Source organism: Anabas testudineus, chromosome 3, assembly GCF_900324465.2.
Source record: "Anabas testudineus chromosome 3, fAnaTes1.2, whole genome shotgun sequence".
In the NCBI taxonomy this organism is placed as follows: Eukaryota; Metazoa; Chordata; class Actinopteri; order Anabantiformes; family Anabantidae; genus Anabas; species Anabas testudineus.
Window position 1 is genome coordinate 13963287 of NC_046612.1, and position 25003 is coordinate 13988289.

General features: G+C 39.8%; 1 protein-coding gene across 1 annotated transcript; it reads left to right on the top strand.

The window, feature by feature from the left end:
• Positions 1–24747, top strand: smad3a (SMAD family member 3a). The gene is made up of 8 exons (XM_026378458.1): positions 1–782; positions 17595–17788; positions 17976–18110; positions 18599–18724; positions 19645–19857; positions 20085–20222; positions 20738–20882; positions 22323–24747. Exons 1-8 carry the CDS (start codon positions 580–582, stop codon positions 22444–22446), a joined length of 1278 nt encoding a protein of 425 aa, XP_026234243.1. The 5' UTR covers positions 1–579; the 3' UTR covers positions 22447–24747.
• The last annotated feature ends 256 nt before the right edge of the window (positions 24748–25003 follow it).

Genomic DNA, 25003 nt, shown 5'->3' on the forward strand with positions numbered 1-25003 from the left:
GCTGCTCAGAGTGGCCTTGCACAGGTCTGCTGTGCAGCCTGGAGCCTGAATGCAGACTCTCAGCTGCAGCTCCTGCATTTGCATTTGATGCAGACTTCTCGCAGACTTTAGTCGGCGGACCGAGCACCGCGGATGAACTAAACTAAACTTTGCTAATCGATACTTAGTGCACCGGGGAGGGAAACACAGCCAAAGCAGATTCCTGTTTGTGTTTGAATGTTGTTCGAGTTGAAGCCGAAGTTTGTGTGGGACTGGAGTCGTGCGTTTGTGTGAAAGCTTGGCGTTGAAGAAGTGCAGACGGGACTAGATTTTCAGGCGGAGTAGCACTAAGTCGACGGCGCAACAGACTAGCGGTGCACAGTTCAGCGCTGATCTCGGTCCAGACAGTCCGGGAGCCCTGAAACTGGAGGCTTCAACTCCGGGATGCTTCTGTGTGGCGTCTAACAAACACCAACAACCTGTGTGCAGCTAAACAACGCGTTCACCTGCGCTGCTTGGGCCGCTTGAAGAACATTTGTCTGCGCGTTTCCTCCAAAGCGACGGACTCGTCGACGCTGGAAGGTCGTCACTGAACCCAAGATGTCAATCCTGCCTTTCACCCCCCCGATTGTCAAAAGACTTTTAGGCTGGAAGAAGGGAGAGCAGAACGGCCAGGAGGAGAAATGGTGCGAGAAGGCGGTGAAAAGTCTGGTGAAGAAGCTGAAGAAGACGGGACAACTGGACGAACTGGAGAAAGCCATCACCACCCAGAATATCAACACCAAATGCATCACCATACCGAGGTGAGGGGGGTGGGAGCGCCCCGGTGATGTTGACCGTGAAGCCAGCATCCTAGCTAGTTAGCTTCATTTATTACAGCTTAGTTACACTAAACGCAGACGTGTCGTGGTGCCTGCTAACCGTAGCCTGCTCCTCTTTACGCATGGATGACATGTTTTCTTGCCAGAGGAGCTGACACTTCCACTTCCTCACTCGCGTCAATATTTCTGTTTCCTTTACGTTTGTTGTGCATTAACATTAACACGGTAACATGCTAAGGTAACTAATGCCTGACCGGCTAACATCGCTCCACACACTGGAAGCTAACAAACAATCGCTGCCTCGTCGTCATGTGTGCACTTTGCGTTAAGTTAGCGGCGGCTGGCACGGTTTTATTTAGCACTTTCCTGTGATCATCATATTTAGCATTTCACTCCAGCCTTCTTGCTGGAGAAGTGATATAACCTGTGCACGGAGGAGCCAGCAACGCACATGCGATGCAAAACCACAAATGGAGTCCAAGTTATATAACTTGGCCTTAATCTGGGACGCTTTCTAGCGCTGCAGTGATAGTGCGTAGGCGAGTCTGTGGAGCCGAGCTCGTTTCTCTCCTTTCAGTCTCTCTCAGGGTTTGTGCAGGTATTGAAAATCCTTTAGAAACCTGCTTAGTTTCTAAGAAAAACTAAGACAAATTCTCAGTTTCCGACAAATTCAAAGTTTCATAGAGAGTATTTTGCATGCTGCAGGCAGTAGTGTTGGGTATAAACGTGTTAGTGGATGCAGACAGTGATGAGGTGGCTGTGTGTGAAGTTTGACATGCACAAAGTAGAAGAGGGATTGTTGTGACAGTAATGATGCTGGAGGCTGCTGCCCCCCCCCTTTTAGGACTACACCATCACACCTGTAGCCACCTGTCAACTTAGTTCATCAGCCAGTAGTGGACAACTGCACCATCCATGCATGCATGTTCACCAGTATTTTTAATCTTACTTTAATGAATTACGTCATATTAAATACAAGGGATTACATTAACCTTGTTAGTTGTCTCTCAAATAATCAACCCAACCATTCAACATCAAATTATCATGTTAAGGTTCTGTATAACTAGTTCCTTGCAATTAGGCTGAGACAGGTAGAAGTGTATGAGATGCCAAAGTCTTACTTCCTGGTAATGTGTGTGTCATGTTAGTAGGAGTAATGTGGCACATGTTAAACTGCAGTTCAACATATAATGACATACATTGAGTTGACAGACATTTAGGACACTTATCTAAATGTTGTCTATCTCACATCCAGTATATATCTGTAAGGGTACAGCTGAAACGATTAAATCACTAAGTTGAAAATGAATCAGCTATTTTATTTTTGTATTCAGTAAATTACTGTGGTAATTCTTCAAGTAAAAATACCAAAGACGTATCAATTCCAGCTTTTCTTCGTCATGTCTGATAATAATCTGAATATCTTGTGGATTTACATCTAAACATTTGAATATTTGGGCTATGGAAAAGATATGAAACACATCTAGACCAAACAATAAACAATAATCAGGATCGGTAGATCAATCAATAATGTAAACAATTATAAGTTGCTGCCTTGCCTAAATGAAGGTAGTCTAAATAACAACACCTCTAAGTACAGTGCACACCATCCTACTATCTGCCATATACAAAATGACAGCTGAAATAACACATCTTCTTACAAGTTTCAACAGATATAATGGACCTTTATAAACATAGCATTTATTTCACTGTTGTCATTTTAGACTGTGTTCGGTTCAGTCAGTATTAGTATTCACAGCTGTTTTATTCATAGTCTTTCTATTTATGTGAGCTGTATGTAACAAATGAACACCTCAACCTCTGCTTATGCCACTTGCAAAATCTCACTTGCATGTGTGGGCAATTTAGATTTAATAGCACACTGTGTGTCGGATGAAAACTGAACCCCACACGGGGCACTCCTACATTCCTGATTGCCACAAGTGTGCATATCACAGCTTGCATAGGCCTGGGCTAGCGTTCACAGCTAAGCCTACCTCAGAAAGTTAAATAATGTTTGCCATGATCCAGGTTTTATATTTCCCACCACTAATGCAGAGGGGAAGAGGCAGAGTGCATTAAGATGACCCCAGATCAGAGCTGGCTGTCAGTGTGGGCTGACAGTGTCCCTGGAGAGCTGCTGTTTCTATTAATTCCCCTACGTTCTGGCCTGCTGACAGCAGCTGCCTGCGTGTTCAGGCCTGTCCATGGGGAGGTCAGCTCCTATCTCTCTGACACATGAACTCCCTGATTAGGCTCATTGCTACCCCTCTTGTCGATGGCTTGCTGTGATGCTGAGTGCTGAAGGAGGCAGACACAGTGCATAGGCTGAGTCAATAGTTGCATCCGGTGGTGGAATAGCAGATCAGGTACCTGTTGGGATAATTTAAGGTTGGATTATTGTTGCTGAAAGCAGGAAAAACAAGTGATTTACTCATCAGAACTGATTCAGATATCAAATCTAAGCCATGAAATTTGGAAATCTCAGTGCTGCTGTGTCTCTTTCCTGTACATTTCAGATTGCCACATGGTAAAAATGAGATCCTTCTAAGCTTTGAGAAAGCTGTTTGATTTTAAAATAACATGTCAGTCCCTGGTTAGAAGCCGTGGTCTCCCAACACAGTGAGTTTGATTGAGACACTTATGTTATTTTTGTTCTTGTGTGGTTGATGTGGACAGTGGGACACCATATGTGTATATATATGCTACAATGCGTGTACCCAAGAGATAAAGCCCACATCCCAAGAGAAAACATTAGTCACAGGCACTTTAACTTACACTCCCATTTGACGTTGAAAACAAAGGCCCTTACAGTATATCACATTTGCCCATCATTTGGATGGGACCAGTGCTTTTCATGCCTTTTAGGTCACTGTGGTTTTCACAATGAGCAGTTTTTACTTTTTTTAGGAGCAATAAGCAAAGTGAATGTGAAGGCTTGTGTCCAAGTCCAAGCGTTAGTCACTCAACAGCAAGCCGTTGTGGTGTTGTGGTGTTGACCTACCTTCCCTCCCTGTTTTTTTCTCCTTTCAAAATCCTCTCTTTCTGTGAGCTGTAAACCTGAGTTAGTCACAAACATTGGTGTGTAAAGTGCGTCAAGCAATGAAAGTCCACCAGTTTCCGATGGCTAAGGGGTGGATGAGAAATATGGCAGCCTGAATTTGACAGGATGACTAACAAATGACTTTCCTTGTTTTGTGTAGGGAGACTCTCACTCGAGCCAAGTTGTATCTGTGTGTTGGCAAAGACCCTAGGTTATACTTTATCTGCCCAGTAACTAAAAATTCTTATGCTCTTTAATTGTTAAAGCTCTCCAGTGGTCAAAAGAATTGCAAACGATTGTCTGTCTTCTGACAAATGTTTCAATAGCTAAAAGTCAGCTGCAGAGGGAAATTTCAGGTTAAAGGGTCAGATTGACACTGGATTCTGCTATTGTGATTCCTCTTGTTCTATCTCAACTGTCAGTGTTAGCTTCTTTTAGCCATGACCATGACTGTTCCTTAATTTTAACCATAATGACGAAGGTCACCTAACCTACAGGAAGTAGGTTTTTTTAAACGCAAACCACCATGTTTCCTTAAAATTAACCAGTAAGCTATTGTAACAGAAACCATGACCTTTCCTTTATCCCAACCCAATCATTTTAGTGTCTAAACTTGTCTACATGTTATCATTAATCACAACAGATCAGAACATTACGTTATTTTTACGTAATTTGAAAGGCACTAGCATATGTTGTCTGTGTTTCATTCTGGATGCTCAAACTTTGTATTTACTTGCATAACTTTGAAAGTTAGTTGTTGACTAATGAGTTAAGGTTGTATATTTATGTAGTTGTTGTTACTTGCCCTATATTTGCAGTTACTTATGGTGTAACTATGGTGTACTGCAAATTTCTAAATTGGTCACTTCCTCATCATACAATATTAGGACTGTTTTTTCATTGCATTCACTTCTGCAACAGACTACTCCGGCCTCTCGTTTCAAGTTTACATTGGCATGCAAACTTAACTGTTTATCCAAAAAAGACTATTAGAGGTTATTGAAGATGATTAAAGAGCTATTTTGTTATTGCTATTGTTTTCAATTAGTGTTCAAGAAATTAAATGTCAGAAAACATTGAAGAATGCCACACCATTCAGTTCTTATCACTAACAACTAGGAAACAGTGAAGGCTGTAATCTGCTGTGAAAATGCTGCATCTCAATCACGGGCAAAACATTAAGGTTGCAGACTTTTACTAACTGCACCCTGTTTTTGTAACAGTGGGTAGAAATGAGTCTGGTGTTGAAATAGGGGTGTGTGAGAATGAATCTGGTTGCACAGGATTTTACAGAGCCAAAAAGTAATGAATGATCCCAGTAGCAGTTTAATGTGGGATCACTGGCATTATATTAAAATAATTCATCCAAGTTGTTTGTTGCATGTATGTGTGTGTTGTGCATTTTCGCAGAGCCTAGGGGAGTAAATTTCTCTCTCCCAACTACCTTAACTCACTCTGGAAAGCACTCCCCAGCTTTCGTCTTGTCTGCACACATCCTTCCTGGCAGCAAAACTACCGTCTGATTCACACTGTTGCATGTTGGGGCAGGAGGGAGGGAATTAAGACTCCCACCCACAGAAATAAAAGATAGGATAAAATAAAAAATACAGAGAAACGAAGAAGGTAGACTTCTCTTGCAGTACTCTGATTATAGACACTGCAGACAGAAAATGTAACTGTGAGAGATCATTATACTCAAAATCACATTTAAATCAATTTAAAATAATAACTGAAACTAACACAAATTAACCCGTACAAGTCTTCTAGTCTAGTCTAGCTTATATCAGCTTACAGCTAAAATCTGTGAACCTCCAGAGTAAATCTGAGATGAGAAGTCTGAATACTGAACTACTACATGTATCTGTGGGTTTATAGTAACCAGGCGGCCACAGTGCACATTACTCGTGTAACCTGATATCTCTGAGTGACCTCATTACTTAAGTGACATTCAAAAGACAAGACCCAGGTCCACAGCTGTGTCATTGCTGGGATTGTTGAGATTCATGGAGGACATTGTAAACAGTTTAATATAAAGGTCACTGATGTCTTTGATGACTTTTTCCTCCTCAGTCAAACCATTTTAAAATATGCTTATTGGAAAGGAAAGTCATTTTACAGGAAGTCATAATGACAAGACAGGACACTTGATAACACTCAAGTTCCTGTGATATGAGGGGAGTTTCCTAAAATTAAACCATGTACCATGATTGGTTCAAGTTTAGATGACCACAATTGTCAGCTGACTACCTGAATATACTGAATGAACAGTTTATTCATCAATGGGTTTTTTCTTTCCTGATGACACAAGCATGTACCAAGGTGACAATGCCAGGATTCATCAGGCTCATATTGTGAAAGAGTGGTTCAGGGAGCATGACGCATCATTTTCACACATGGATTGGCCACCATCCAGACCTTAACCCCATTGAGAAGACTTTGTACAATGGTCCCACTCTCATTAATACAAGATCTTGGTGAAAAATGAATGCAAATCTGGGCGAGAATAAATGTTGTGACGTTGCAGAAGCTTATCGAAACGATGCCGTGCAACAAAATATTAGAGTGTGTGGCTTTTTTTGGGACGGGCAGTGTATCTTCCACTTTAGCTTAGCCAACAGGTTTCACCATACAGGATATTGAAATTATTTAGAGTACAATGAAAAAGGCAACCTGAGCTGTGGCTACTGCTGGATTTAACTGTTCTTTGCCCATGTGCAGATGCCAATTTTATATTTGGAAAAAGTGGCTCAACAAATGTAGAACCATGAAAACGTTCACTGAGCATGTAAACCCAGAGCCTGGGAAGAACCTTGACAGTGACTACATGAAGACTGTGCCAAATTTGAAACCATACTGTTTCAACACCTCTAAGGAAAGAAGGGAAAGAAAACTGGCCAAACCTGTGGGAAGAGAAAGTGACTTTGGTGAGGTTGTGAATTAAAAACAGAATTGAAGAAGCTTTAGAAGAGATATAAATAGCCAAACGGGCTGCTGATACACTTCATAAAAACTTAAATACTGTAGAAAATCAAAATGAAAATATCAAGTGGGTGTGAATGATGTGTTAAATGTTTGAATTTAAAGACCCCCCATACACAGTACAGTCTATGCCAAAATTTTGTTTTACTACTTTCAAATTACAGTATAAATTCCTTAATCACGACATTTGAATAGGTCCAAATAATGCATTTAAGATTAATATTATTTTGATCAGTCCATTAAAAATGGTTATGGATGTATGAATGAATGAATGAGCAACAAGTAGATGCATTTAACCAATCCCAAAGTGGCCTTGTAGTAATTTTCTATAAACCAAACTCTGTGGTCTCATTTTAATATCAACGCAAAACCTGGTTAGGATGAATGTCAGACTCAGTAAGTGTTGATGCAGTTTACGCGCTGTAGTGTTAGGGCTCTGAGAGAGCGGCAGAGGATGAATGAGAAAACGTGTAAAGAGAGAACGGAGAATACACAACACTGAAGAGGAGTTGGGAATTCCCAGTCTTGTCTTGTCTGTTGCTACAGGGGTGGCCTTGTCATCGTAGTGGAAAAAATGCGCTTTAATAAAGGGAGGATGACTCATAAATGATTGAAGACAGAACAGAGCAGTGAAAATCATTGGAGGTGTATAAAGAGATTAAAATTTGAGGACCTCGGTATGTGAAAGAGAAAGGTAAACCAGAAAACCGAGGGTTTAGATAAAGGAAGAGAAAGAGACTGAATATTTGGCAACAGACAGTGTGTTGGATTCTCCGGCTTATCAAAGGGAGACTGTGGTTAGTGAGATCTGTATACAAGAAGAAGAGACCTGCTAATAGTTGAGATAAAACTGGTTTGTCTTCCAGAAAGACAGTAGTTCAACATCAAAGGAAGTGTGTCTACGAGAGCCTGGATAACAGGCATTAAATACACACAGACAGCTACTGTGTCACTTTGGACTCCACCTGCATGAATGCAGCACTATACACGCTGTGGTATGCACAACATATTATTTAGCACAGTAGAGCTGCAGATCTAGATTATTTGGAAACAGTTCAATACTTGAAATGTAGAAGACACAATTTGCACTGCAGTGTCTGAGATTTACAATGTTTGAAAATCAAATAGTGATTTGCATAATCAAAGTAACCAACACTTTCAAAAACAGTACAGTTGGATACTGGGCGATTCCCTCTGACCTTCTTCTACATTATGCTTCAATAGGGTCAAAGTGCCATCTCCTTTTTGCACACCGTCTCTCACTCAGACAGCTTTCTTGTCAAGTATCACACCTGAGTCATCCGAGACAGCATTGTTCAGCCAGGACGCGTTAGAAGACAGGTTACAGAGAGCTCCTGTGTGTTGTCTGTCTGCGTGGTGTCGGCTGCTCTAATGACCGCAATAAGTTGCCCTCTTTAGTTAGGTTCAGGATTCCTGTCATTGTTTGATTTGCTTGACAGAACGACGAAAAACAGCACAAGTATGTGTGCGTACTTGTGTTGTGGTGTTTAACTTGTAACCAAAGACTTATAAACTCTAGAAACAACTGAATGAGTAAGAAGCCAGGTAGTTTTACCTGACGGCCACTGCTGGGTAATTTAATTGTTTATTGTTTTTAAGTGGAGTTATAAACTGATGATATCTAAATATTATGATTTTATGGCAGTGTTGTTACTAGTATTTTTAGGATTCACATGAATAAAGAAATCTTCATCGGATATTTTAGTTGAAATTACATTAGAGTTACAGGATTTGATTTTCTATAGGCAAGTCAGCATTGGTATACTTTACATTGATACAAACATCACTCCACTGAGAGGAAACTTGAAAGATGAACTTTGCGTCATTATACATGCTTCTGTGTGTGTGTGTGTGTGTGTGTGCGTGTGTGTGTGGTTACTCAGCTCAGAGGAATGCTCTTTCTGCCTGCGAGAGCTTTGAGTAGGGAGTGGGTTGTTGTTTGGTTTGTGGCTTTCACCAGGGGTGGAGGGGGGTTAGACAGACAGCTCTGCTCTGCTCGACTTGGCCCTGGTTGTCTCGCTATCTGTGGGGGAGTGCGCATGCATGAGGCAGGAACACACACACACACACACACACATTCACACACAGGCAGACAACAAGCCTGCCTTTGTGTGCCACTGGCTACTATCACCGCTGCTGCAGCTACGGGTGCTGGACTGCAGCTGGATTTGAGTGGGGAAACAACTTGACATGAAGGAGCAGGGGGTTTAAAATAAGAGAGAGAGCAAAATGTCACGACACATGTATAAGTGAAAGTCTGAAAATACTTTAAGAAATACAGCTAAGCAATAGATTGCTGAACAATTTGGGAAAAGTAGTTGACAAATAGCTGCATCCATTGGTGATGATGAAGAGGTTGTAGTGCTCCAGGACTCAGATGAGTAAATAAGGGAATGGAAATGTCTTTGTTGATCATTGAATGGAAAAAATGATCTGTTAAGCATTTATTGTATTATGTTATTCATTCCTGAATCTCAAGATGACAACATATTTTTCAGCAAATGCAAGAAACCTAAGACCTCCACTGATAGACTATGATGTCAAGGCAGCAACTAAAAACACCAATCTGGTGAAATGTTGACTTAAATATAGTCACTCAGGAGCAGTGTTGCTTATCGTTGCAGAATGTCACAGTTGTGTAACATGGCTATTTTATATTATATTATATTATATTATATTATATTATATTATATTATATTATATTATATTATATTATATTATATTATATTATATTATATTATATTATATTTCCCAAATATATTATCTTGATTATTCTCACTGGATCATTAGGAACTCTGAACTCTAGTTTCATCCAACAGTATAAAAATATGAAGGTGAGATATACTGGTCACTCAAAATAGTTTTTAGGTGTGAATATGAGGGCAAAAGGGCTGAATAAAGCAGTTTTTAAACCCTTAGTTACATCTGAGCTCACATAGCTTTATAGCATTATTTTGCCCTATATTACAGAGCTTTGACTATCAGCTCAAACAAAAATCAATCAGCAATCAACCATGGACAAACTGTGGGACTGACCTCAGAGTTAACAGTTGTCACCAAAATTACTGAGCAAATGACCTTAACTCTCAGCTCCAAAAGCATCAGGCATGCATCAGGAAAAGCCATGTAAATTAACATCTGTGCTCGTATTTATAGATGAAAGCTAATATCAAAGACTTAATTTAAGTGAGTAAGTGTAATACAGTTGATTTAAGACAGAGTCCTAAACAATATAATAGCTAATTTGTTATACCAAATTAATGAAACTGCCACTCAAATCACGCTTATATATATTTATTTTTTATAGTAGAAATGCCACTTTGTGTGATATCATATGCAGGTGGAGGATAATATAGTGTGGGCCATCTGTTTAAAAGAATGAACAAACATGAATTTTAATGGACTAGTAGATCTGACTTAACTGGGCTATGGAGAAAAATTATTGATGACTTGCATCTGGAATAGTTTGAGTCATTCATCATTCTGATTCAGAAAAAGGGAAGCGGGCTGCTCAGCTCATTGACTATTAGCAGTAAAACTAATGGTTCCCAGTCCTGTATCGTCTCCCCAGTTTTTCAAGTTCAGACTCTGTTATTTGTCGTCTAGCCTTGCTGGTCGTCTGTCTCCTGGTTTCTTATTTCACACAAGGGCCTCCTTCCTCCACAGCACACTCCAGCCCTATGATATCACCTGTGGGCCACGGTCAGACTTGCTTTTCTTTCACACTCTATTCTTGGGTTCCTTCACCCCCTCCCTCCCTTCTTTTGTAAGTAAAAGAGAAGTCTGATGGCTTTTCCAGAGAGAGTGGGAGGTGTGTGTGTGGAATATGTTCCTCTGTGTGAGTTGCACCACTGCTGGAATGTGTTCACCAGCCAAGATTTATACACTTTGAACATTTTCTTCTGTGATAAAGTTGATTGCTGCTGAACCACAGTGATAAATTGTCTGTGTGAACCCAAACATTAGATTAAGAATGAAGTTTTCTGAGTGTAGGCTGTAAGATTGTTTGATTATTTGGTTTAAAAGAAAGGGAACACTAACTTTTAGTTAGTTGACTAAGTCCTTCAGTTTTAATACATAAAGTCTGATGCTTTAAAACAGTGAATAGTTTAAAATATAAATGTGACATATTCAAATAACAGCTCTATCTTTGAACCAAAAACCGGAGGTTCTGGTTCAGGGCTATAATGTCTATGTGCTTAAACTATTAATATTAATGAAAAGAGTAAATGGGAGAATGCAACTTCTGGTATTGTTGGACTGGATTAGATTGAAGACGGCTGACTCTGACATTCAGTTCACTTGCAGTTGTCGAGCGGTGTTACAGATAATGTTTTCCCTCACAAACAATCTTTGGCTACAAACAGACACTAGCTACAGGGAGAACAACATGGTTCTACACCATCAAATTAATCTGTAATTTTGATCCAGCTGACCTGAATAACAACACCTGTCCCTGTCTCGCATCTTATTCACTTGCTCATCAACGTCCGTTTGCTTTTACCGGGGTCATTGTCAGTACAGCTAGTAGCACTATCACTCATTTCCTTCACAGGTTTCACATCAGCACTCTCTGGCATTTAAAAGCATTTTCTGATTACAGCTCAAATCACAGACTCAATTCAAGTGGGAGAGTAAGAGACAGAGGCTGAGAGAGAGCTCAATCCGCAACTGTCTTTCTTTTGTGATCGTGTAATGTAGCTGTAGTTCTGTGCAACGCTGCAGTTGCATATTGTATGAATGGTGGCACAACAAGGGATTAGCCTGTGACAGCAGTCGCACAACAGGTCCAGCGTGGGTTGAAAATGTGTTCATTATCATGTGACGTCATAGAAGCAAAGGAGTGGTTTCAGGGAAAGAACACCAAAAATGTTAAACTTAAACACTGGAAAATAACTCCTGACGTTTGCTGCCTATTCAAAGCTCATTGCAGCCTCTTCTCCAGAGTTAGTGAATGATTTTTTCTCTTCTCATGTTGCTATTGGAAGACAGCAATCCTCTGCTAAATGTCACTGGGCTGCAGCCTGTTGGCCGAGGCTCGACAGACCGGCCGCAGACTCTATGAAAGGCACAAAGGCCATTTCACCTCCCACCCCCACACTCCCACACTCAGCCCTCTCTCAGTAGTGGGATGGAGGCTGGGCAGGATAGTGGGACAGACGGAGGAGAGGCAAGGGGGGCTTTAGGGGGGCCCAGTCACAGACACTCTGAGCTGTCCTGAGCTGCTGAGACAGTCTGCCAGCCCTATTGTCCAACAGCACACTCTTTTCTTTATCCATCACCCACTTTGTCCTCCCTGCTCTGTGCTCTTATAGGACAGATAATGACTAGAGGCACTTAAAATCTCCACTGCTTATTATTATTTTAATAACAGAATCATTACACATGAGTGTTTATCTAGTTAAATAAAGTTTGTATATTACAGCCTGATGACCTCAACCTATGAACACAGCACAAAAATAAAGTAGACTCTCAATGGATTTAGTTTCTCACAGTATTTGCCTTCAACTTTTTCTAAAGCTCAGACTTTCATTTGAGCTCGAAGCTTGGCAAAGAGTTGTAAAAAGTCTTAGCCCACAGAGAGAGTGTGTGTGTTTGTTTAGTGCTGCTCGGCCCATCGCCAGCCTGAACACACACACAGTGTATATGTTTGTGTCTCTGAGCATAACTGGGAATGTCTCAGAGTGTTTGTTTTGCCCCCCTCCTCCCAGATCAGTAAAGCTCAATCTGCTCTGTCTCAGTCAGTTTTATGAATGTCGCACACAGACATACACACACACATACACACACACACACACACACACTCAATCCCACACAAATATAAAATGTGTGCATGTATATACTACTCTTTATATTAATAATAATAATAATAATGTCACATCATATTCTAATAAGGTCACCCTCCCTCTTTTCCAGAAAGAGAATGAGACAGTCCCTTTACACAGATGATTACTAAATGTGTGCGTGTTCATATGTGTGTGTGTGTGTGTGTGTGTGTGCGTATGCGTGTGTGCACTCACAGTTTGCAGTCCCGTCATAGGCATGTCGGTTGGGTGTAAAGGTCAGGTTCAACCATGGCTTCTGGTCATGACAGTCAATGAGGTTGACACAATTTCCACCGTGGCAAAAAATCTATACGAATTGGCCTCTTCATTTTCTGATGTCACTTTCACTCTGACTGTCTCTTGACAGAGAAATGTCAGCGGACTGACTCTTGTTTTCAATCAGGACAGGAATCAAAAAGAAGATTCACTTGCAAATTTTAAATAGTCTTGCATGTGCATGTTAAAAACTGAAATAAAAACCAAAGCAGGACAGAAAGGTCCAGTTCAGTTTTTTTGGGAAATTATTATATCTATTTGTGAGGTTTAGCTACTTTGTATAGTTTACCTGCATATAAAACATAGCTGTAGTGATATGGTTACTTTCCTATTTTGTAGTAGTGTTATCTCTACTGTTACTTCTGCCCTTTCAAAAATCATTACTATTATTTCCTGAACATTGATTTATTCTATGCAAAGTCAGTTGTGCTAAAAACAATTAGATATTTTATAGTTGTGTTGTGTTATAACTGATATCCAGTGTGAGTTATGTTAAAATCAGTCAGTGTGGGGAGAAGCTGAAGCTTGAAAACTGCAGCCTGGACTGAAATCTAGGAAATCTTCAGATCCCATTTGTTTCCTTTAAATTTTCAGTCTGGAAGTGCATGCACACAAACACAAAAACACACAGGAGCCTGGCACGAGGTTTGGAGTCAAAGTTATTCCCTCTCTGCGTGCCTCTGCAACACAGATGAAGTACCCTGAACTCTGAGCATTTTGCAGGTTTGGAATTTGGCTATTTAGACAGTGATACTGACACTTTTTCTAAACAACATGCTGAGGCCTGATGGTGGTGCAGGAGTGGTTTTTATTGTCAGGGAGGTGTTGAAGTGTCATTGAATGTGCCACCATAAATCTCTTCAATAAAGTGAGTCACTCAGATTGAGAAGGGTACAAAGAGAGTCTGGACTTGTCTTTGTGTTTCATGTAGTGTTGTGACTGTTTTTTTCTTTTTAACTGTTCACAAAAATAAAGTATTCACATCATTTGGTAGGTTAATAATAAGTATGAATATTGTCATTGCAAAATACCCCATTATGAATAAAAGACATGGATTTAAAATCCTACTTAGTAAGTACGAGTATCATAAGAAAAATGTCTTCAAATTATGAAAAGTGAAACTACTCATCATGCAGAATGGCTCCTTTCTTAGTCTGATGTTATAGTATATTATATTAACCTGTTTTTATGACTTTTTATGAGGGCTAGATGTAAGATCATCTTAATGATTCAGTAATCACTTTTGCTTTCTCCCTTGCCTAACATACTAATAAATTAAGTATCTTTGAATTTGTTCTTAGACAGAAAATACAGTTTAGTCTTTTTAATGTACAATGGAGATTATGGTCATTTTCTAAAACTTTGTGAAATAATTAATTCTCTAACTTGATGATTTTCTAAATAACATTACATTGCATGTTTTTTAGGCCACAGAGATATTTGTTCTTAAGAAACGCAGAATTCAAATTTATATCAACCCTTACCTACATTTCTTCATTTTTTCCAAATACCATATTTATTTTCCATTGTCCATTGGGTGTCTTGACTTTAGGCTGGGGTGTAAACTGTTGTCTTTGTGCATCTTCAGATCTCGCAGAGACAGAGAACTGTGCATATATGAATGAACCTGCTTTTTCTTTTCTAATAATGTGAAATAATTAATGATGATTGAGTGGGACAAAATTGGCAATGCTGGATGACGTCACTGCTACATGAACGTATTATTGTGACTCGTACCATAATTTCAAAATCTTAAAAACACTGACTGGAAGTGGCTTAGCAAATAGAAGAACAGTAAGTAGGACACTGAAGGGCCAGTAATTCCGCTGCAGATTGTGTGCACATTAGTTTCAGCCCACACAGAGTCTGGCTCCACCAAACACCCACCCAGCAGCAGGGACCTAACACACATACCACTGACATCAGATCAGTCCTGTCTGGCCATACAACACATCTAGTAAAGTTAGTAGTTTTTTACTTTTTCTGGTCTTAAGGCCAACACATCATTGCCACAGTAACACCAAATGACATTCTGGTCTGTTGTGCTAATCTTATGGTCATATTTGAATGCACAGTTACACATCTTGTTTCCTTCAGCACTGAAGCTACACGTGATGACTGTTCCTCTTCAAAAACACTTTTCATGTGTTTCCCATTTTCCAATTTCCCAAGTTTTCAACTGCCTTTGTAACTGTGATTTAGTATTCATCTTCAGAGCTACCATCAGTCTTTGTTTCCAGACCAACCCTTGCTGAGCGTGCCTGTAGGTTAAATACCACTCCGATGTAATGGAGGCCTGACAACATTTTAAGTAACTTTTTAGGGGACTTAACTTGGTACAAAAAGGCCTCAATTGCTGCTGCATCCCACGTGGTTTAGGAAAACAGCCTCATCAAATTATGACAGTCTAGGTCAGACGTGACAATTGAAAAGAGGAACTGTATTCATAAGTAGATATTAACAAACGCTGACCATAATACAGTCAGGAAAATGCTGATAAACATCAATAAAGCTACAATACAACTTCAAAATGCTGACAGACTTGCAGAGGTCTAAACTCTTTACCTGTTTATTTATGTACTCTGTGTAAGTATCCAGATTGTACTTGTGGGAGCAGTGATTCAGTATCATTGGATGTTTTCTCTCAACACTTAGATCAAATACGGAGAGTCGAGCACTGTTGTTTGTCTTTGATTTAAAAGCCTGAAATTTGGCAGTTCTTTGATCAAACACTTGTCTGTTTTGGCTGTGTGATCATGAGGTATCCCCTGCCATTTAGCTTTGTTATGTTCTTAGCCAGCATGTAATAGATCCCATGCTCTACAAATAAACTCCTCCACATAAAAGGTTCCCTTCCTAAAACGCAATTCATGTTTCTTATGGTCATTTATCCAGAAAATTGAGGACATTTTACAACAAGCACAGTGCTTATATCGAACAATAGAGTATAAAAGTGGACTTCAGTGCCAATCTCACCTAAATCACAAAGCAAACAAAGTCTTTTCTTCACAGGGAGATAAGTAAACCTGCCTTTCAATAGCTAGTGGTTTAGCTATCCAAAGATCTCTGCATTTTAGTTAAATTGTGCTTCACATAATTTTCTATACTGCAGTTATTTTTCATCAGACAAGCATCAGAAATCTATTATTATCATGTTGCTGACAAACCTGTGGGATTTTACTATGGCTAACTGAGATCACCCATTACCTATTATTAAGGTCAAGCTTTTACAGAGACATTAAAATACACTCAGTTGCTTAATAAAATAAAGAGCACAATTTCCCTTTTCATTGTGTCATTTATGAATAAAAACCTTCTGTTAAATGTCTTATTGATGGGCTGTAGTTGTTATGGTTGAGGACATGGCTGCTATTAACTAACTATTAACATAAAGCACCAGTAACTGGCTGCTGTTTTACAACTCAGTCGTAGTTTCTCAGATGCCTTTCCCCTCACAGAGCATTACTTGACTTTCATCATATGAGGAATCCTATCATACTGTACAAGGCCTGTAATGACTAATTCTTACAACATTTGTTCTCTTATCAGGCGTTTGGGCACAGATTTGTGGTGTGACTCAGGCTGATCTTAAAACACCAGGTCTCACTTGCGTGCTTTTGGGGATGTGTTTTTTTAGATCCTAATCTTTCCTCCAGTGATAGCTTGCTTCCTCAGTTGAATGCACATAAAGCACTCAGACACCATTAGAAATTTAACATACCCTTCCCCCAAATACATACCCTGCTTTTTTAAAATATGCAGGCACTGAGTAAAAGTAGCTTTTAGCATGAAAAATTTAAACACCACCCTTCACTTGCTGGATGTACAATGTGTGACCCAGATGAGACGCTACGGAGCTTTCAGCTGTGTGACAGCACACAGACTTGTTTTTGTTTGGGGACTGATATTTGTCCTTCTAAAGGGCTTTAGCTTAAGCCTTTGACCCTTACTCTGTATTTCTGTGTGAGTGTGAGTGAGTGAGACAGAGATAGAAAGGACATATGTGGTCGTTGCCTCTTGCATAAGATGATGAGTGTTTTTTCTCTCTCTCTTTCTCTTTCGTGGGTCATTGTGTTCAGAGATTACAGGCTACAACCCCATTACAGTATGTCAATCTGTAACCTCAAACTACAGTCATTACTATGTGGTAGCATCATTATTAGATTCAGCATGCTGAGGGAGTGCAGTTATACAACACAATAAAATTCTAGTTACATATAGTGTAATCTGTAATTTCCATTGTGTATTATTAGACATCACTTCATAAGCAGTCCACACACAGCTGGGACTGTCCTCCGTAGGAAGCTGTGTCCGAGCCCAAACTAATCAGTAGCAAACGATAGGAAACACCACTCAGAACAGAGTTTTGTATGATGAATTCTAATATGACAACCGGTTTAGTGAGGTATGGGTTGTGTGTCTATACATAAGAGACTCGTGGAGCTTTGTCAGGTATCATTTTCCTAATGTGAAACATAAATAGATGTAAGGAGATGTTTATATGAAAAGTTAAATGGGCAATGCAAGATCTGGGACCCCAATCTTATTTGTGACAATAAGTTTACAAATCAGATTGAGAAGGTAGGTACGGGGAGAAATTAACAAAATGTAAAAAATGCTGACAAACATCTCCTGTCCTCTTGTTTCCAGGTCTCTGGATGGCCGTCTGCAGGTTTCTCACAGAAAGGGTCTTCCCCACGTCATCTACTGTCGTCTGTGGCGCTGGCCCGACCTTCAGTCCCACCATGAACTGCGGGCGGTGGAGCTGTGCGAGTATGCCTTCCACACGAAGAAGGATGAAGTGTGTGTCAACCCATATCACTACCAGAGAGTAGAGACACCAGGTACGACAGCTTGTTTATTTGCTGCAGATATTTTCATGGTTCTAACAGGAGTTTAACACGTTTTTTAGTATATTGTTATTGTTATGTTGCATTACATTTTTATATTTTTTATCCAATCACTATGCTACACTCTAAAGAACTACTTGTTGTGGGTGCTTGTCTGTCTGTTCCTACGTCCATTGCACAGTACTCCCGCCAGTGCTGGTGCCCAGACACACAGAAATCCCCAGTGAGTTCCCACCACTGGATGACTACAGCCATTCAATCCCTGAGAACACCAACTTCCCTGCTGGCATTGAGCCCCAGAGCAACTACATACCAGGTACCAGCAAGCTTCTTGAGTTAGAATATGGTCTGTGTCAAGCTGTTAACATTATACATGGACATGCGTTGGGCACCGTCATATGGTTCGCTGCATTTGTAAATATAAAAACAATTAACTCAGATTCTGGCATTGTGCTGTTTCAAAAAAGTGATAATTCAACGACTTTTTGGGGTTAGTACAGCTTTCAGACTTATGGTGCCAAACTAAAGGGGCCAACAGTTGTTAGGCAACACAGCTTTAACACAAGCGAGGAAAAACACAGATCGGATATTTTGTATTTTTCCCTCCATGTTGTGGGAGAATTTTATTTAATGCAAGACTTGTCAAAAAAAGAGGAAGTTAATGAAAGAAACAGAAGTGAGAAGAACTAAAGACAAAAAAAAATCCTGTAGTTGACATTAATTTTGTGTAGTTCTTTATAGATAACCAATAATTATTGTCTGACTTGTGTTGTGCGTGTCTCCGCGTGTTTTTGTGTGTCTCAGAAACGCCACCCCCAGGCTACCTCAGTGAGGATGGAGAGACTAGCGATCACCAGATGACCCACAGCATGGACACAAGCTCCCCAAACTTGTCACCGAATCCTGTTTCACCAACACACAGCAACTTAGGTAAGGACTGTGTGTTTGTGTACTTTTTACTGTTTGGCATTTACAGACAAACGTTTCAACAGTGCATCTCCCCGGTGGGAATTGTCTGTTTGATTTGACTCCATTTTTACAAGAGGAAACCAGGTGATGAAAGAAGCCTTTGTCTTCCTGCACCATGTGAATCATTCAACAAGCTAAGACACCATCCAGCCCACAATAACATCAGTGACAATATCCTACGTTTATTCTGTGAGGACGGAAAAACACCAGGGGGCTTTGGCTGGAGAGCTGCTGGTGACCAGTTTAATTTGGCACTGCCGCCCAGTTCTGTTCTGGACTTCAAAGCCAAGGCAAAATGTTGAAGTTGTTAGAGAGTGGCCATGTTGAAGGAAAAAGAGAGCAAATTACCAGAACCAGTTGAAATTACTGAAAACTATCATGGATAAGCCTGTAATTTGACCGTTTTGGTTCCAGGGTCGGTTGAGTTTCCACAGTTTGTCTGGTAAAAGCTTCTGGGAAACAGAATATGGCTTTGACATTTCATGACGCAAGCTCAGCCTAATGTTTTTTTGGTGGTGTTTTTCTTCCCCCTGTATGTCCACCTCTGCCCCTTTTCTCCCCACGTTTCACCCATTTTGTCTCTTCCTGTTATTGTTGCTCTTCACCTCTATTTAGTTTTCTGGCTATTATTTCTCTGGTTTTCTCTCAGTCCTTATTCTACCAACCTTGACTCTTGTCTCCTGTTACTTTTCCTGTTTCTTTTTGTTTCTGTTGCTGTTTTCGTCTTGTATTATTTCAAGAATCAAACCCATTCTTCTTACTTTTGAAAGTAGCCAAGATTGAGATAGCCACCATATTAGCCACAGCATTGCACAAAATTTTGAACCTTGAATTTTTTTCTTTCTCTCTGACTGTATCTTTTCTGTGTCTCTACATTTTAGACCTTCAGCCAGTGACGTACTGTGAGCCGGCCTTCTGGTGCTCTATTTCATACTATGAACTGAACCAGAGAGTGGGAGAGACCTTCCATGCTTCACAGCCCTCACTGACAGTGGATGGCTTCACAGACCCCTCTAACTCAGAGCGTTTTTGCCTGGGCCTGTTGTCCAATGTTAACCGCAACGCAGCTGTGGAGTTAACACGCAGACACATTGGTACGGCTCATGACAACCTCACTCAGATAGTAATCATTTACAATCACGTAATGCTGCTTTAGCCTTTTGTTTTCTTTCTACTGGACGTTTGTTTGTTTATTTACAATAGTGAAAGACACTACACTAGTTTACCAACATTAAATAAAACACTGCATGTGGAATTATTGTTGTTCATTTTGTCTTGAGTTTTATCTGAGGAGTTTGTTGTCCTATGTGTTTTCCAACAGGCCGTGGTGTGAGGCTGTATTACATCGGAGGAGAAGTGTTTGCTGAGTGTCTCAGCGACAGCGCCATTTTTGTCCAGAGCCCCAACTGTAACCAACGCTATGGTTGGCATCCTGCCACAGTCTGCAAGATCCCTCCAGGTGTGTGTCAAGCTGAGAGAGACAGAGAGACAAATAAATGAGAAGGATAGAGTGTGAGACAAATAAGATAATAAGGATAAGGAGTGAGGGAGATAAATGGAAAGAGAAAATCATGAGGCAGAACTGGAAGTGAAGAGTAGCTGTAGGTTGGAAGATAGAGTGGACTGTCCACTAATTAAAAAAATAACACATACTGATCTGATTAATCAAAGTTATGTTATGTTCAGAGCTCTGCTACATTCACTTTTTCCTCTTCCCGTCTGAGCCATCATTTTCTCAAAACATAGCTGGGAAGCAACTAATGAAATGTCAATGTGCTTCAAATATCAGAACCTCCACATATTCAGTTTTTGATGATATATGACAAGGAAAATGCAGCAGATCTGAAAATTAAACTTAAAAGCTAAAACCCATCTATCAAAAACGATTAATGAACTAATCTTTCAGCTCCAGTACTCAGGTGACTCTTGGTTGTGTTGTCTAATGGTTCTGTCCTGATTTGTTGTTCGCTCCAGGGTGTAACCTGAAGATATTCAACAACCAGGAGTTTGCTGCCCTTCTTGCCCAGTCAGTCAACCAGGGCTTTGAGGCTGTGTACCAGCTCACCAGGATGTGCACCATCCGCATGAGCTTTGTCAAGGGCTGGGGAGCGGAGTACAGGTACGCCTGCAGTCACAGATCACCTGAACTTCTTAACCCACAACTGACTTGTCAGCAACACAGTTGTGAGCGATCAAGGTTATAGCTAGCCCATAAGTAAATGCAGACAATAGAAAGAAACAGACTGTGAATCACATCACACAATGCATCCGCCCCCGTACCCAGGCATCTGTTGGTGAATCCGGTGTATGACGTTGCTGAGCCCTCATCAATAGAAACTGATCCCAGACAGTTTTTAAACAAACACACATGTGCTGTGTCAAGGAGATGCCAGACTTTCCCTCTTCCATCCCATCTCCGTTTTCCACACAGTCTGACTGATAGCAAGACAGGAGGTGACGGAATAAAAGAGGAGCAGATGATTGGCTGAGAGTTGGTTCAGCACATGAGTTTTCCACAAGGGAGAAACGTTTGTTTCTGTCCAGACCACATGCTGACAGTTGGAGACACTTCAAAAACAGGATTCAGGTTACTGGACCAACCAGGCCCTCCCTCACCACTTCCACCCACACCTCATTCTCCTATTTTCCCAGGCTGGCTGTTGGGTCTTTTTTTTAACTGTTTGTCTTTTTTACCACAACTTTTATTTTTTTCATTCACAAAATACAAACAATGAAATAAATGAATACGTTTGAGATGATTGCTGCATCTAGTGCTTTTAGACAGACACATATTTCCAGTACCATTTTCCTAGAGGGAAGTCGTACACCTGGCAAGTGTCTACGTTCATCTGGTTTGTCAAATACATAAAGCGGTTATATGACAGCATACAGGAAAAATTTTACTTGCTGTTGTTGGCATGGACTGAGGCATTATAGTATTAGTGGTTTGAATTGCTTAGCTCACGCAATTTACCTCAAAACATGGAGTCCAAACAACACTGGTGTAAAATGTGATTTGTCCGTTCAAAAAGCACATTAACTAAAAGAAGTCCCTGGCAGAGCACAGACACAAACTGACATGGTGAACACTGGGTGAGGCACTGAAACCAGAATCTTTTTTGGAAATGTGACTCCTCTTTTTTATAGCACATACGAGCTGGTTTTAGTGTCTGTGGTGTTGAGCTGATGTTGGTCTTTCACCAGGCACTTTACACATAAACACTGTCTCTTAAGTTCACATAAATTACATTAGTAGCACAATTTCTTCTCCTCTCTGTAGTACTTCTTTGCAGTAATAGTATTTGCAGGGTTCAGGGAGGAGCCTAAGTAGATTAGGAGGTTTAATGTTTGAAAACATTTCAGCTCAGAATCAAGAACAAAATAGTTGAACACAGGGAAGAAAACTGTACATCCACCGGTTATACAACAAAATTATTATTAGAGGTAAAACTGACATTAAGGTGTGTAAATTTAGAGTCATTTGACTTTGTTAAAACCTGACTTTGTAAGTTTTCTCACTGATGTCCCATCTGTTTTCATCTCTTCTTGTGTGTCTCAGGCGACAGACAGTGACCAGCACCCCCTGCTGGATTGAGCTGCACCTGAATGGGCCTCTGCAGTGGCTCGACAAGGTGCTCACACAAATGGGCTCCCCCAGCATCCGCTGCTCCAGTGTTTCTTAGGGAAATCCACCCACTTCCTGTACACAATGTCTCCTATCAGTGACTAAAAACACACAGACTGTTTGCAGACAAGAACAGCTACACCAGTACAGAAAGATGATGAGTCTCCACTCATTCAGCCAATTTAGCCCTTCCTCCCCACCAGCTGTCAGTAGCACTTTTTATACGCATGCTGTTTGTGGCAAAAGGGGACAAGTGCATTAAAGCAGTATCGTGTTAGTGTGATCTCCACATTTTGTCCAGAATTATTTTCATTTTTTCTTTGACATGTATGTGCGAGAAGGGTTGTAGCAACAAGAGAAGTTTTTTTCTTTTCAGTTAAGAGATTATTTTTCTTTTCCTCTTGATGAAATCTCATTTTTCATTATGTTTTTTTGTACAGATGTTAATGCAAACCATGGATTTTAAAAATGAATATAATTTTTTTTTAGCATTAATAACAATTTTGTAAAGCATGTATAAGATCATGTTAAATGCATTTCACTTGATGTTGTTTCTGTATTTGGGCATTTGATAGGTGATAGAACATCATGACACCGTGGAAATGGTCAACCATCATTTGTAAACACTGTATGAAGGAACATACTGCAAGCCTAATCCGAAAAACTGTTTAGGTTTTTCATACTCAGTCATTTTATGCATCCTGTGTTACTCTGGCAAGTTTAATAACTTCATATTGAGTTGAAGACAAATGACAAAACAAGGAACTATTCAAACGTTTCCCCCTCTGACAGCTGTAATCCTGAAACTAATGTGAACTGTGGACCAGATTATTCTAATCTGACCCTTCAGGATACATTAAAGTAGACAATGTATATTTGTGAAATGTTAATTCAGTTGCAGCTAATGTCAGCTGTAGTTCACAGTTGCAGTAGAGCTTGTCAGAGGTGTATGTTATATACAGCATAGACTGTATTGTGCAGCATCATATAGTGTAGTAGTTCTCATACTGTACTGTTCTGCAAACATTTAGTTGGATTGCAAATTGAACTCACGCTTGTATGTGATATGACCACTCTGCAGAAGGTTTTCAAGTGTAACGAGAAGATGCCTTTGCTTTTTTTAATTTTCTCTCTCACCAGTCCATAACATTGGTCTTATTTTTATCCATCAGTAATATTGACTTTTTGCACACTCAGGACTGTAAAAGAAACACCCGAATTATGTATAGACACCAGTGAAAATGACAGACGCATGATTTTTGAGACTTTAAAGTCTATTTTGCTACCAATGAATTTTTTTTGTAGGATGGTTATAACATGTTGACAACTTTGTTCTCTCCAAGTGTTTTCGCATGATATGACAGAAAATACTTCTTGCAGGTGTGGAGATACATGTTTTATTTTTGTACCTGTAAAGATGAGGCAGTTTCAGTATAAAGCACAGCTTTTTACAAAGGGAAATCTTTAGATAGATAGAGGCATGTAAATAACTGTAGCTCTTCTAAATCTGATGTCCCTATTTTTTTAGGCCGGTGTACATGTAGTACATACATGTGTTTTTATGTGGCCATTAATTTTTATAACATTGAGTGTTTGGGAAGCAGGAGGATGAGGAAGACTAAAAATAAAAAACTAATAAGTTGAAGTTGGGAAAGGTTATTGTTTAAATACCATAGAAGAGCGCAGTCGTAGTTTTGGTCCTGTTTCCTTTTAGCCACCCACTGTTGTGGAAGTGGATTGATTTCCTTCTGGTTTCATAACACTTCACAAAGACACAGTGGGTGAACCTTTTGAAACGTAACAAACAGGACTTATTTACATTGACACGTTTGAAGTCAATAGCAGCCCATTGGTGCTAATCTGCAACATTTTATAGAACAGCTAAGCCATATGGTTTTACCCCTAAAGTTGGTAAATTTACACCTTTGCTAAATGATGATGACTTTTAAAAATACAGATTTAAAAAGTGGGATTGTTTCAGAAACAGTAGCATCTACCAATCTGAGACATGATAGCTCTTTGTAGAGCTTCTAGTGTCCTTGAATGCAGCAGTCCTGAACCTAATGGGCTCTTAAACCCATAGTCAAAGTAATTACCCAGTAGGGAATATTTTCAAAGACGTTTTGAATTTTTATATGCTCTTCAAATTATAGTACTTGTGTTTTTCCCTTTGTTTAAATGGTTTATTGTAATCATTTTTGTTAGTTGTGATTTATGCTTCTGTGCTGAATTGATCTTTTTAGACGTCTTATATAAAATTATACCTTTTATTTTTCTCTGCCTATAAAAAGTTGATGTCTTGCTTTACATTTTTGTTTATTGTTGTTGGTCTATGAATAAAATATATATCTTGTGGTGATACCAGGGCTGATATACAAAGTACAGCGGGAGCTGAAGTCAGGTAGTGAATATCTTACATTTCAAACCACATTTTTATTTCAATAACTATCAAGGTTATGGAATTAGAATTATTAATTAATTATTAGAAATCCCAGTTACTGTGTACACTCAACTTTATACTTTACTTTAGGTTTGGTCAGTTGTCAGCACTTAAATACTCTTACTACAGACCTTTCTGAAGACACGTCAGGGTTAAAATTTCTCCTTAGGTTTCC